Source organism: Elephantulus edwardii, unplaced genomic scaffold (assembly GCF_000299155.1).
Source record: "Elephantulus edwardii isolate Elephantulus edwardi_28Jun2011 unplaced genomic scaffold, EleEdw1.0 scaffold00015, whole genome shotgun sequence".
Taxonomy (NCBI): domain Eukaryota; kingdom Metazoa; phylum Chordata; class Mammalia; order Macroscelidea; family Macroscelididae; genus Elephantulus; species Elephantulus edwardii.
In genome coordinates, this window is record NW_006399765.1 from 20,322,956 (window position 1) to 20,337,400 (window position 14,445).

A 14,445-nucleotide genomic window follows, 5' to 3' on the forward strand; every position below is an offset into this window, starting at 1 on the left:
GGACAGCAGGCCTTTGAAATCTCCCCAGGTGATGCTACTTGGCAGCTAAGGCTAGAGAATTCTATTAATCTTTTATGTGAGTGAAGAAAATGCCTCACCGTTTCTCTAAGCTCTCGGGTATCTGTTAATAGCATCAAGCTTCTAAACTTAGTTTTACTAGAAAGACACACACATCTCACCAGCGTCAGCTAGTTATGTTGTCTCTCTTTACAGAGCTCAGCCACTTGACTGCAGCCTAAAATGACTGAATTTGGTAATAATCATCACCAAGAGGCATGAGAAGGCAGCCAAGCAGCTCATCTTACAAATAAGCCTCCTCTGGCCAAGAAGATGCTGATATGTTTATTCTAAGCAGCAGCCAACAGAAAGCAAGGCAGTGGGCTGGGAGCAGACCTTTGGGAGTTCAGCCAAATGTAATTATTTATCACCCTCAAACTCTGAGCGGCTTCTTAACTCCCTTCTCCTCTGCGGGGAGGCAGGAAAGGGGCTTTGTGTTCTTACTCAGCCAGGGCAGCTTATCTAGCGTTCTTCCACGGCTGCCCTTCCAGAGCTTCAGAACGCCGCCAAGCTGCCAACATTTTGAACTTTTCAGCTGATAGGAAGACGGCTTAGGCTATAAATGGAAAACCAGGGATAAGAAAATATGCCCACGTTACAGAGAGAGAGAGAGAGAGAGAGAGAGAGAGACAGAGAGAGAGAGAGAGAGAGACAGAGAGAGACAGAGAGAGAGAGAGAGAGAGAGAGAGAGAGAGACAGAGAGAGACAGAGAGAGAGAGAGAGACAGAGAGAGAGAGAGACAGAGAGACAGAGAGAGAGACAGAGAGACAGAGAGACAGAGAGAGAGAGACAGAGAGACAGAGAGACACGATCTTACATTTTTGGAGGGAGCATAAATTGTTACTGCCTCTTCAGAGGACAATTTTGGCAGTTTCTCCCCCAAATGTCATCCGCCCATGGCCCCTGCCCCAACAACTGCATTTCTGAGGGGTTTATCCCCTGGCTGTACACCCACAAGTGTAAAACGGTCTGTGTGCAAAGTTGTTTCACTGCAGCTATGTCGTTCTATTACCAATAATGGGGCCCCAGCTAGAGCTAAGACACAGGTGGCCTGGATAAATAAGTTACATAGTATCTTAAGGTAGAAGAAGCCCAGCTAGGAAATAAAAAAAGGGGAGGTCGCTATGAGATGTGGAAAAGCAGTCTGTTAAATGAAAAATGGTACTGACACAGCGGATCCAAGAGGGTTCCAAATGCCCGATGGAAGTATCTCAGGGGCACTCTTCATGGGCACTGCTGATAAGTGGGGTTGAGTAAACTGCCCGTTGTTGTGTGGGTTTTTGTGGGCAACAGAAGATATTTAGCACCGCCCCACTCACTAGGCACTGTTGTTGTTGTTGTTGTTGTTGTTGTTATTATTAGGGAAGGATTTTTGGGTTTTGTGGTTTTTTCCTTTTTAAAATTTTCCTTTATTATTTTGTGTGTGTGTGTGCCATCAAATCATATCTGACTGGTACAGGAGGAGATTGTCCCTCCTTCTCCAGGAGAGCATCTGGAGGATTTGAACCAAGTACCTCTGGGATTTCAGTGCAGCTTTTTGCCACCAGAGCTCTCGGATTTTTTTTCTCTTGACATTGAGAAATAATCGTATTGAAGGCTGCAACCCTTGATCCTTTGAAGCAAGCACTTTGGGTCCTCTCAATTTCATCATGTTTCTACATAACGCAGGTTGTGGATAAGCATTTCTCCAATTCTGATGCTACATTCTTCTTCATAGAGCCCAGCTTCTCAAATGATTTGCTCAGCATTCAGGCGTATGGAGAAAGGATACAGCCCTGGTGCACACATTCCTTCATTTTAATCCATGCAGTTTCCTTACTCTGTTCAAACAACAGCTGCTTGGTATAGGTAGAGGTCCTATACAAGCATAATTAAGTGTTCTGGGTATTTTCATTCTTCTCAATGTTAGTCCTAGTTTGCTATGATTCACACAGTCAAATGCCTTACAATCAATATAACACGAATAGATATTCTTAGGGTATTCTCTACGTGCAGGCTGTACTATTTTTGGAAGATCTTCAGCAATATTTTGCTTCCATGTGATATTAATGATAATGTTCAAATATCCCAGTCATACTAATAAACACGCTTCCCAATATCCCAAACGGCCCCTGCTGTTGTGTACCATCAAGTGTCAGAACTGACCCAGAGCTGACCCTCTCGTGGGTTTTAGAGACAGTTAATCACCCAGGAGGAGAGTACCCATCCTTCTCCCAGAGAGCAGCTGGTGGCTTTGAACCATGTGCCTTCAGGGTGTCAGTGAAGCTAAATTCCCAGGCTGAAAACCACTGATATTTTATCTCAATAATTTCTACAAAAAGAGTGAAGATGAACATCATCTCTGAGGAGAGGAGGAAAAGGTGGGGACCAGAAGTCCCATTAAATAAGACTGTGTGCTTTAAAATTTAGAGTTTACATGTATTACTTTTAAAAACCAAAGTGCACCTTTCTGAAGGAAACTCCAAGTACTTGGTTTTCTGTTTCCTTGGAGAGAGACCGCCTTTGTTCTCAAGTTGGAAGGCACAATCGTAATGGATATGCTTCGAGGAATCACCAAATGGGCGGCTCCTTTAAGGAAGCAATCCCTGTCAGGTAAAAATGAGCTGCACGCAGATGCCACCTTCTCCCTCAAAACCAAGCTGAGCGCTTCCCCACTTCATTCAGTTGCTCACTCGATAAATCTGAGCCTCAAGCTCCGCAGACATACATCCTCTAGATCATGCCTTCTACAGTACTGCTCAGGGCAGAGAGAGGAGGCCTCCTGTCAGCATCGTGGAGAGATAAAGGAGCAGCACAGCTTCAAGTGTGACAACCGTCCACTTCTCTGTCCGCTTCCTTAGAGAGCATCAAGGCCCGGCGTTGTCACAGGACAGATGGAACTGCTGAGTTTGTTCAGCTCAAGGTAAACAGGCACAAGAGATAAGAGAGAGAAGGATCAGAAAAGGCAAACAAGAAGTCTTAAAGAAAAGAATCCAGTCCTCTTCTCATCCTTATTTCTTAAAGAGTCAGAAAGGGAGCTTTCTGACCCAAGGGCTCAGCTCCTTGCTTTAAAGGTGAGGGAGGGGCCCATAGAGGTGGGTCGTGGGCAGGTCTCTTCACCAGCCTCCTCCTCTGCTCCATGCTGTCCTTACCTGTCCGTTCAAACCCATGACCCTCATGCCCGTAACTACGCTACTACTACTCCTCTACTCACGGCCTCTGAGGCTGATTCAACACACAGCTGACTCCCTGAGGCTTCCGAGGCTGTAAGTCACTGACGAGATGATTGTTCATCTTTCTCCTGAGGAACAGCTGGTACGGAGGCCCAGCCCTTGGTCAGCTGAAAAGTCGAGGCCTATACACCACCAGAGCGTCCTTGACTGTCGTTGGTGTTGCTGTCCTGCGCCATCAAGTCAGAACTGACTCAGCTGACCTTCCAGAGGGTTTGCAGTGACAGTAAATGGCACGGGAAGGGATTGTCCATCCTTCTGCAGTAATTGTTGTTGGAAGCAGTCAAGTCACTGTAATTCAGTGACCCTCGGAACCTTGCACTATCCTGTGCCTCTGTTAAGATCTCCATTCACACTCAAGTTGGCATTTGTCATCTTTGGGTAACTCAGAGGATGAATGGGAGTAGTCTGCTTTGGAAAGCTCACCCTGCCCTTTCTGGGCTCATCCATTTCTCACTCAGCTTACTCTTCAGGCCCTGTAGTTGGGCCAAGAGCTCCATCCGGAAAGGAGGCCCTGTGGGAACGTTTCAGGATGTGGACCCTGGTGAAAAGGCCAAGTTTCCCAGCCAGAGAGACCTGGATTTACAGCCCAAACTGTATCTTGTGCAACCTTCAGAAAGTTATGCTTCTCTGTAAAATGGGGCCATTACTTTCCTTGAAGTTTTTTGCCGTTATTTTTTGTTGTTAGGTGCTATCTTGTGATCCCATGTGCAGCAGCTAAGAACTTCATACTATCCTCAGGCAATCTCACCGTTTCCCCCACACAACAGCCCCTACTGCCCAAGTCACTGTGTCAATCCATCTCACCCAGGGTCCTCCTCTCTCCTGAGTTGTCCCTCCACCCTTCCAAGCATGCTGCCCTTCTCCAAGGACTGGTCCCTCCTGGAAACATGCCCAAAGTATGTGAGACGGAGCTTCAAAATCCTTGCCTCCAGAGAGCAACGTGGTTTCACCCTCTCCAGGACGGGCCTGTTTGTTCTTCTGGCAGTTCATGGTATGTTCAATCTCTTCTCTAGCACCACAACTAAAGGCATCAGTTCTTCTTCTGTCATTCACTTTTTTGCAGGTGTACAAAATTCCAAGTTTTGACACACACAGGGATTTGTAGATCTACCTCCAAGAACAGAAAACAGAAACAGGTCTACCCCTAAAACAGCCCTTCAGACTTTGTAGCAAACCACCCACTGCTCCACTCCTGGCAAGCCCTAATCTGTTCCTATCTCTATCACTTTTCACTCTCTAGTTGTTTGGAGTTTTTTATAAATGAAATGGGATTATGTCAGGGGTGATAATTTCATCATCTCCGGCACTCTGTGTCTGCCTGCCTGTGGTGGCCTCTGAACCCCACAGATTTGAACTTTGCTGCTGCTCCACTTAAATTCTGAGGTCGAGGGTCAGCAAATGAGAAGAAGAGCCTCAACCAGATGGACTGACATAGATGACGAAGTTGGCACAGGAGAACAGGACAAGGTTCAGGTCTGCTGTTCAGAGTCGCTGAGTCCTACCAGACTCAACAGCACCTAACAACAGCATCTGAGCTCAAGGGTTGCAAGTTCTGCTTAAAATGCCACTTGGCACCTGTCATATCTGATGAATTTTGTACTCCATGGAAAAATGACGGAATTTTCAACTGCAGTTGCACAGACAACAGACTTGGCCAAGCTCACTAGGGAATGTGACGGTTCCAGGCGACTGCTGGAGAACTAGATCACATTTCCCTCCACTATTGTGACTCCTCTCCCCGTCTGGTTACTTCTATCAATCACTAACTGGTCCCCTCCCTCAGCTAACTGAAATCCCAGCCCAGAATACATCCATGTTCCCAATGTTTTCCATTCCCAATGGAGCACGTGCAGAGAAACAGAACTACTGGGACCCTGGATGCTGTCATCCAGCCAAATGAACATAGCAGTAAGAAGTCTTCGCTCCCGTAACCCACACAGAATGACCTAGAGTGGCCTGAGGATGCCAGGCTGGGGGGAAGGGACCCGGCTTTGCCAACCAGGCCAGGTACAGAGGACAGTGACCAGCAGAAAGCCTGCACATGGCAGAACACTGCACAGTGGTGAGAACAGGAGGGCGTGGGAGAGAACATCACTCGGCCAAAAACAATGAGCATTGCCCAGCCAGCGGACTGGCCTCCCTTCATTCATGGGGGGACCTCTTCCACTTCACCTCGACTGCCTACTCCAGCAGCACTGACAGCATTAACAAATGGCAAGCTGGCCTCTGGAGGAAATGGAGGCATCTTTGCTGCAGCTGGCCCTGTGACCTGGACACCTTCATCTTCAGTTTCTCCACCAAAAAGATATATTGCACAAAGGTGGCCTCCCTATTTCCTTCCTAAAACTTCACTATTCCAGGTCAACACACTTCCCTGTGGTTCCTTTCTCCATGTTGCTTATTTCTCCTCCCCTTCCTGATTTCTGCACACTCAGGGTCCCAGAGGGAGCGCTGGTGGACTATTCCATAGTCAGGATGTACCGCACTATGCCAGAGGCGATGGTTCAAATCCACCAGTCAGTCCACAGAAGGGGAATCTCTTCCCATGCAATTTACAGCCTCTGAAAACACGCTGGGGGATCACCTATGGGCAAATTCCAACTCGATGAAAATGGGTGGGATGCGTGATTTTTTATGGAGCGTCTCAGGAGCCTCACCCTCCCACAATGCTCTGCACCAGATCTCGCAATGTCAGCACAACTATCTGGACCAGATAATTCTGCAGTGAGGAGGCCATCCTGTGCACTGAGCTTCTATATTACCAGATGCTCTAACATCACTGCAAAAACCATTTCCAGACCCAGTGTTGCTGCTGCCCCCCATCCCTGCAAAATCACCCCCCACAATGCTCTGCACCAGATCTCGCAATGTCAGCACAACTTTCTGGACCAGATAATTCTGCAGTGAGGAGGCCATCCTGTGCACTGAACACAGGATGCTCTAACATCACTGCAAAAACCATTTCCAGACCCAGTGTTGCTGCTGCCCCCCATCCCTGCAAAATCACCCCCACTTCCAGGCTACTGACAACCATCACTGTGAACCAAGCAAGGGTCTGATCAGCATGGCCAGAACTCTCCCTTCAGCTGGGATCTGGCGGCAGATGTGTTCACGCCTCCAGGTGCTCACCAGACCTACGGTCTACCAGCCACCTCAAACATGCCTGAGACTCTAAAGTTGACATCTCGACCCCTGAATGTCCTACCACATGGAAATATACCAGCACAAACCCCCAAACAGCAACTAAAACCACTGAATCTTGGTGTTCTCTGAGTACTTCCCAATTACCTCTCATAGACCATGTCCAATCCTGCAGGCTCCACTTTCTAGAAATCAACCATCCAGTTACCATCACAACCTAGGTAGGCCACTCTCCACTAACTGTTCTTTCTTCCTCTATCCTCATCACAGAGTGAGAGAGATCAGGGCTTCTCAGTCCTGGTACTGAGACTGTCCTGTGTCCAGGAGGATGGACAGTCAGCAGTATCCTTGGCCTCTACCCACGAGACACCACAGGACACCAGTGTGGTCATTCTATTAAGTCTGTCCACACCCTCTAGTCCTCAAATCCTTCTGTGGCCCTCTACCCCAAGCCCTGATACCTGGCCTCATCTCCCAGCCCTCCATAGCGCCCACCTGGGCAGTGTTCTACCTATGTAACACACCAAATTCATTCACATCCAGGAGTCTTTCAACTTCTTAGTTCTTCTTCCAGGTACTGGTTATGTATCAAGCCTCTGGGTAACATGCAGATCCCTGATCAAACATCTCATCTTCAAAAGGGACCCTCCCTGCTCAGCCTCCACCTCCACCTCCACCTGTCCTTCCATCACCAATCCCATCACCTGCACAGCATCAAGCAAGGTGTGAACTGCGCAGACAATTAGCCTCGATCATGTGACCCCAAGCTCAAGAAGAGAAGGCTTCTCCGATGTTCACTCCTCTACAACCAGCATTTCACCTAAAACTGCTCACAGCACATCACAGCCGGGTGAGAAAAACTGGAGACCCTGGGAAACACCATCAACAATAACTGTATGTGTGGTCATTTAACATCTGCAGTGCTGGTATTTGAAGAAGACTTTAACCTATGGTGCTATTTATTTCTCCAACTACCAAGTAAACTCAAAAGATGTAAAAAAATTTTTCACTCAGGCTTTGAAGCCCAGCATCTAAAGAGAAAGAGAGATTTTAGAAAACTACAGCAAAGTATACTACAAATAAGAAGCAAAATGCTGATTCATGTGACTTTTTTCATTACATATGTATAATACACGCATACTGCTTTTTACTGTGTTTCACAGATACTGCCTTCTTTTAACACAGCAAAGGTCTGCGGCAAAGCTGTATCAAGCAAACCTACCGATGCCACTTTGTCAACAGCTAGGCTCAAGTCATTTCTCTGTGTCCTGTTTTGATTAACCTCCCAGTACTTCAAACTTTGAAAGAAGAGCATCGCACATTCAACTGACTGCAATCAATGTGATCAGTGCTGCAGACCAACAAGCCCCAGGAAATAATTGCTTACTTGTTCCCCACAATCCTCTCCTCACTTTCATCCAACTGTACTTTAAAATGTTGGCACAGAGGAAGAAGTTCAAGCTCAAAAACCACCCCTGAGGGGATGGGAAAAGAGGGCACTACAACTAGCAGACATATTCATAGTTACCACAAAAAGATACGTCCCAAACGACTGTAACTGACCAAGGTTAAGATTCAGTATGCTGCCGGTGGTGGTGGTGGTGGACGTCTTGTCGGCTTTTGTGACCGGTGCTGATGGCTGTGGGGAGAATGGTTTCGGGCTGCCAGATAAACTCCCTGGCTGGCCTGTCTTGGTGGAGGCTGGGGAAGCTGAGGGGGAAAAAACAACAGGTAACTGTTAGATGGCAAACCAACAAAAATCTGTGAAATTATGTTATAATCTTACATTATGAGCAATAACACACATTACATATGGACACATAGGCAGATAGGCAAGACTAAGCCATGCAGGCAATCCATGACCGTATGCAGGTTTGGCAAATGGGATTTCTACACTTATATCAGTTTACGCTATCAGTAATCAAGTCAATAAGGAATCAGGCCCACAGAAGACAAAGCTGTGTAAATTTCTTAACTACACAGAAACACCTAAAAGGAATGAGTTGCTCATCACAGCTCTCTACACCACAGGTGAGGGCGAACTCAAGGTCAATGGTACCAAAGTCAATACTCTATATCCTATTTTGGCAAAGAGGGTCCTTAAAAGCTGATAATGGCATCAAAGGGCCAGCCACTGGCCTCTCCTTGTCTGAAACAAAGACAAGATGGGGGGAAGAAGCAAATATATACAGAAATAAATACCCCAAAGGACAAGACCAGTCATACACACTTCCACCTCTAATATCTTAAGACCAGAAGACCTAGGTGGTGCCTGACTCCCTCCGTGTCCTTACACTGTGGGTTTTATAATCAAAACAAAATGTTTTATTAGGTTAAACAGAAAAAGCAACATGTTCTGTCAACTTTCACCCAAAACCAAAAAACATAGCCAAATCCTTTGCAGAGAGAACAAAATACACCCAACAACTCAATTCAAAAAACAGCTGTTAGTCTAATAATTAAAGAATATTTCTTTTACTTTTCAAAGAAAAGAGTCAATTGGGAGGGAAGGGAGTGGGCAGGGAGAAAAGGAAAACAATGAATGAATGGAAAGCCTAAAAAAAACCCAAAAAACAACAACAGCGAAAGAACCCAAAACCAGTTGTTAATAGGGTTGAGGAGAGTGAATAAGTTGAGAAGTTTCTATTTCATTTCCAAGAAGCCAACATGGCACCACAGAATAGAGGAAGGAGGGAAGAGTTAACCATATATTGTAAGCAAAAGTCTTTAATGCTATGTTATATCGCTACAACCACAAAGAAAGAAGAGCTCCCGGCTATTCTAGTGAACAAATCTCTAAGACAAATCGCTTAAGCCACCTCTCAAATTCGTTTGGACCTACCACAGTGTAATTCTCAAACAACAATTCAACCATCCCCACCACAGCCCAGATGCCCAGATGGGGAGCCAGATTTGCAAGTGGCATCTCACCCGTTTGTGGGAAGGCGCAGAGGCAGCTCACACACAGCCAGTTGCACCTGCTTGTCACCAACTCCACCCCTTGGGAAATGCTCAGCTTCCCATTTCAAAGGCCCCTCATTTCTCATGTTCCAGAAGCCAAACTCAGCAGCAGGTGGAATGAGGGACAAGTCGGTAAACAATCTCCCTCTTTATTGTGTTTCTAACACTGACTAGGCCCAGAGCTTTTAAAAATCTCTGACTCGCTCACCTGAATACAGTTCCTCTTCAGTCTTAAGGAGCCCTGGTGGCAGAATAGGTTAAGTGTTTTACCTCTAATCAAAAAAGCTGGCAGTTCTAACCCACTAGCCGCTTCCCAGGAGAAAATAAGGGCCATCTGCTTCCATTAAGATTTAGAGCTTCAGAAATCTAATGGGTGGTTCACATAAGATGCAGCTACGGACCTATTTTAGAGGTGCAGGGGGAGAAGATGGTAGAGACAAACCATTTCACTTAATAAGATGCAGCACTAACCCCATAGGGCAATTCTACCCTAACTTACAGGGTCACTGTGAGTTGGAACAGTGGTGGGTTCTTAGAGAAAAACCCGGATTCTCAAGTCAGACCTTCTAGGTTCAAGCCCCAAGTCTGCAGCTGGCCAGCTGTGTAATTTGGCCAAATTACCTGAGGCTCTGTGCTTTCTTTTTCTGGCATGTATTTTAAAAACTACGCATTTCAGCAAAGCCCAAGGTGCACAGAAGGTGTTGGTATCCTGTCAATTCCTGGCACCTTGTTTTTGGCCAACACAGTTGGTATCCTGTCAATTCCTGGCACCTTGTTTTTGGCCAACTGTGATGAACTTCAACAAACACACTGCTGAAACCAAATGAGATGCTTCAAAAATGCAGGGCTGAAAGTGCTCACTGAGATTTAGAAGCCAATCAACTAGAAGAGAGTCAACCAAAGAAATTCCTAATAAATCACTGACAATGTCAATCTTTGCTCTTTTTCTTATCATGATGTTGTCTAGAAGTCTAGTAGTGGAGGTATTTGTTTTATGATGAGGTGTAATTCACATTTAAGACTATATGAATAAAAATCAACAGGAGTCCTCTACAGTAATAAAGAGAACTCAGAGAAGGAAATCAAGAAAGCAATATCATTTACAATAGCCAGCCACAAACTGAGATACCTGGGAGTGAACCTAATTAGAGATACAAGACCTATACAAAGAAAAGTACAGAGCATTTCTGCAAGACACAATAAAAGACCTAAAGAAGTGGAAAAACATGTCCTATTCATGGATAGGAAGATTCAATATTGTGAAAATGATAATCCTACCAAAAGCAATCTACATGTTCAATGCAATCCCAATCAAGATACCAAATTCATTTTTGAAGGAGCTTGAAAGGGAAATTATCAAATTTATTTGGAGAGGCAAGAGACCCTGAATAAGCAAAACACTTCTGAGAAACAGAAATGAGGTTAGAGGCACAGCACTCCCTGACTTCAAAACCTTCTACACAGCAGTAGTAACCAAAACAGCATGGTACTGGTACAATGATAGGCACACAGACCAATGGAACAGAATTGAGAACCCAGAAATAGACCCAGCTATCTATGGTCAACTGATATTTTACAAGGAGACCAAAGTTATCAAATGGAGAAATGAAAACCTCTTCAACAAACGGGGCTGGCAAAACTGGACTTCCACCTGGGAAAGCTGAAACAGGATCCACATCTCATACCATACACAAAAATCAACTCAAGGTGGATCACAGACCTGGGAGTAAAGTCCAAAACCATAATGTTCTTAAAAGACAAACTGTGATCAAGCTTAGAAGCACTAGTCCAAGGCATAAAGAGACGGCCAAATACAACCAGAAATGCACAATCTAAAGAGGATAAAATTGATGCATGGGACCTTCTAATGATTAAATCCATGTGTGCATCAAAAACTTTTTTCAACAGAGTGAAAAGAAAACCTACAGACTGGGAACAAACATTAGGTAATTCCATCTCAGACAAGAGTCTTAAAACAAAAGTTTACAGAAAACTCCTGGGTCTCCACAAGAAAAAGACTGATAACCCAATTACAAAATGGGAAAAAGACATGGAAAGATTTTTCACAGAGGAAGGTATTTGAACGGCAAACAGATACATGAAGAAATGCTCCAAATCACTGACAATAAAGGAGATGCAAATCAAAACCACAATGAGGTGAGGTACCATCTCACTCCAGTAACAGTGGCAAAGTTTAACAGGGCAGCAAGTCATAAATGTTGGAGAAGACGTGACAAGAAAGGAACTCTTACATATTGCTGGTGGGATTGTAAAATGATACAACCACCCTGGAAGGCAGTTTGGCGCTTCCTCAAAAAGCTGAACATAGAAATTCCATGTGACTCAACTACTCCACTACTTGGAATATACCCTAAGAAAATGAGAACTGAGGCACAACTGAGATTTTTACACCAATGCTCATAACAGAATTATTCACCATTACAAGAACATGGAAACAGTCCAACTGTCCAACCACAAACAAATGGATTGAGAAATTATGGTACATTCACACAATGGAATACTATGCAGCACGCAGGAGCAATGATTTTCTAAATTATTACCTAACTTGGGAAAGACTGGAGAGCATTATGCTGAGTGAACTAACTCAGTCCCACAAGGATAAATACTGTATAAGACCGTTATTGTAGAATGAGTATAAGGATCCAGGAGGGGTGGGAGAGGCTCAAAGCAGAAGGATAAGAATAGCAGGGGCAAGGGGGGGGGGATTAATTATCAAGTTGTACAATTTGATGGAGGAAGGGGAAGGAATTTGAAAGAATTGTTCTTGAAAACAATGTATTTGAATTTTACAAATAAACTAGTAGAAAACTTTTTTTTAAAAAAAAAAAAAGACTATATGCATAGTATCCCAATGTGTGTATACAGAAGTACATTTATGTGAGCTGTGGTTGTTATGTGACACGCAGTTAAGTGCGACTCATAGTAACTCTATGCACAGTAGCTCAACTCTGCCTTATCCCGAGTCAATCTCATTGCCTATGGCAGATCTACCCCCATTACCCAGTTACTGTCTCCATCCATCTCATTCAAGTTTTCCTCTCCTGCACTGTCCCTCTACCCTTCCAAGCATCATTGTGTGATTGAATTGCCTCTGAAAACCCACTAAAGAGTCAGTTTGGCAAGCAACAAATGCTTGCGAGGTTGTGGAGAAACTGGAACCCTTATTCACTGTTGGTGGGAGTGTAAAATGGTGCAACCACTGTGGAAGGCGGTATGGCACTTTCTCAAAAAGTTGCAAATAGAGATACATTTGACCCAGCAATTCCACTATTGGGAATATACCCTAAAGAGACCATGACTGACATCCAAGTAGATGTCACCCATGTTTGTTCACAATAGCAAGGAGTTGGAAACAACCCAGGTGCCCATCAACAAACAAATGGATAGAGAAGCTGTGGTATATTCACACACAATGGAATACTATACTGCATTGAAAAACAAGGAATTCATGCAATATTACTCAAAATGGGTGAGCCTGGAGGACATTATGCTGAGTGAAATAGCTCAGTCGCAAAAGGACAAATACGGCATGATGCCACTGCTGTAAAATGGGACTGATATCAGGTTTGGGGTAAAACTGAGAAAAACTGGATAAATTGTGTATACTGCACTGAAACAGATGGGGGAGAGAATAATTTAAAAGCGATGTATGATAGGGTATTATGGTTATCTCAAGAGTCCACAATTAAGGTTGCATAGTGGAATTTACTTGGGGTGGTGGGAGGGGTGCGGGGGGATTGTGTACCAGGAAGGGAGTTTTTATTTTACTTTTCAAAGAGAGGAGCAAACTGGGGGGGAGAGAAGTGCAGCAATGAATGAATGGAAATCCAAAATCTCTGTAAATGTTCATTAAAATTATTAAAATAATTTTTTTTTTAAAAAAAGAGTCAGTTTGGGGAGGTTTGAACTCAACCACATGCAAAAATAACGGAGGTCAGCATGAATCAGACTCATTCAAATGGTGGTAGGTTTGGGCCACTTGGTATATAACGGTTAAGCACTTGGCTATGAAGACAAATGAAAATGTGAGCCCACCTACTGGGTCTGCAAGAAGGAACGCCCTGCAATGTTCACTCAAAGATCACAATCCAGGAAATCCTACGGGGCACAAGGGATCCCCAGGAGTTGCAATCAACTTGATAGCATCTCAGGACAAGGGCTGGCACATTATGCGGTATTCTGTCCTTGAATCTTCCTGTTCTTCCAGTGATTTCCAGTGCTGTTTTGTTCTTAAAGGAGAAAATCTTTTCAAAAGTTGAGGTGGGGGGCGGAGGGGAAATCTTTATTAACATGGAAAAATATAGATGAGGGAAAAGAAATCTATCAATGCATAATTTCAGTTCAAACTGAATGATACGTTCTTGAAAATTTTTAATCTAGCTTTTGTACACAGTGGCCACTTAGAGAAACATGTAAAATGCTAGCCTGTTCTGTTACTCAGAACGTCCTGAAACTGGACAGAAGAGACTGTGAATGACTAAACACTTTAACATAACTAAACACTTTAAAATGATTCACTTTTTTTCACATGACTTTCATCTGTTTTGAAAATCTATGACTGCCCATATTATGTATTGTTTTTGTTCAAACACTCTTTTGGGTCATATAGCCCTGGCATGTCCACTTGCTGTACAGCGGTAACTTGTGGTCACTGTGAAACTGAACACTGTGACACTGACGTGTCAAATGTCATAACGGTTACCATGGTGAGCAGTGTTTGGTGGTGCTCCCCAGTTGAAACAAACCTGGAAGCAGGAGTGGCATCCACTTCTGTAAATAGCTTGCCTCCAGAAACCCTATGAACCTGGAGAAAGGATGAAAGTCACACACTCAAGTATCAAGGACTTTCGTTCATAGGTTCACTTGAAGTCGCTACAACTCTACAGCACTTAACAACAACAACAACAACAACGTATTATGTAAGGTAAGACAAGTCAGAAATATACATAGACTAAGTTCACATACATGGATAGGTAATCTACAAAGCAAAATTTTGTTAAGGAAAAGCTACATCCATGGGTCTATGAATCTTGCTTTGGGCTCCTGCCAAGAT

General features: G+C 44.3%; 1 protein-coding gene across 15 annotated transcripts in view; it reads right to left on the reverse strand.

The window, feature by feature from the left end:
- Positions 1 to 14,445, reverse strand: part of ZMYND8 (zinc finger, MYND-type containing 8) — a 133,733-nt gene that overhangs the window by 31,367 nt on the left and 87,921 nt on the right. For 13 of the 15 annotated variants that reach the window (XM_006881603.1, XM_006881604.1, XM_006881614.1 and 10 more), the window contains one exon: positions 7,974 to 8,120. The exons of the other annotated variants lie outside the window; for them this stretch is intronic. In XM_006881603.1, coding sequence (XP_006881665.1) covers positions 7,974 to 8,120 — 147 coding nt within the window. The remainder of the gene's footprint in view (positions 1 to 7,973; positions 8,121 to 14,445) is intronic. 15 annotated transcript variants of the gene reach the window in all.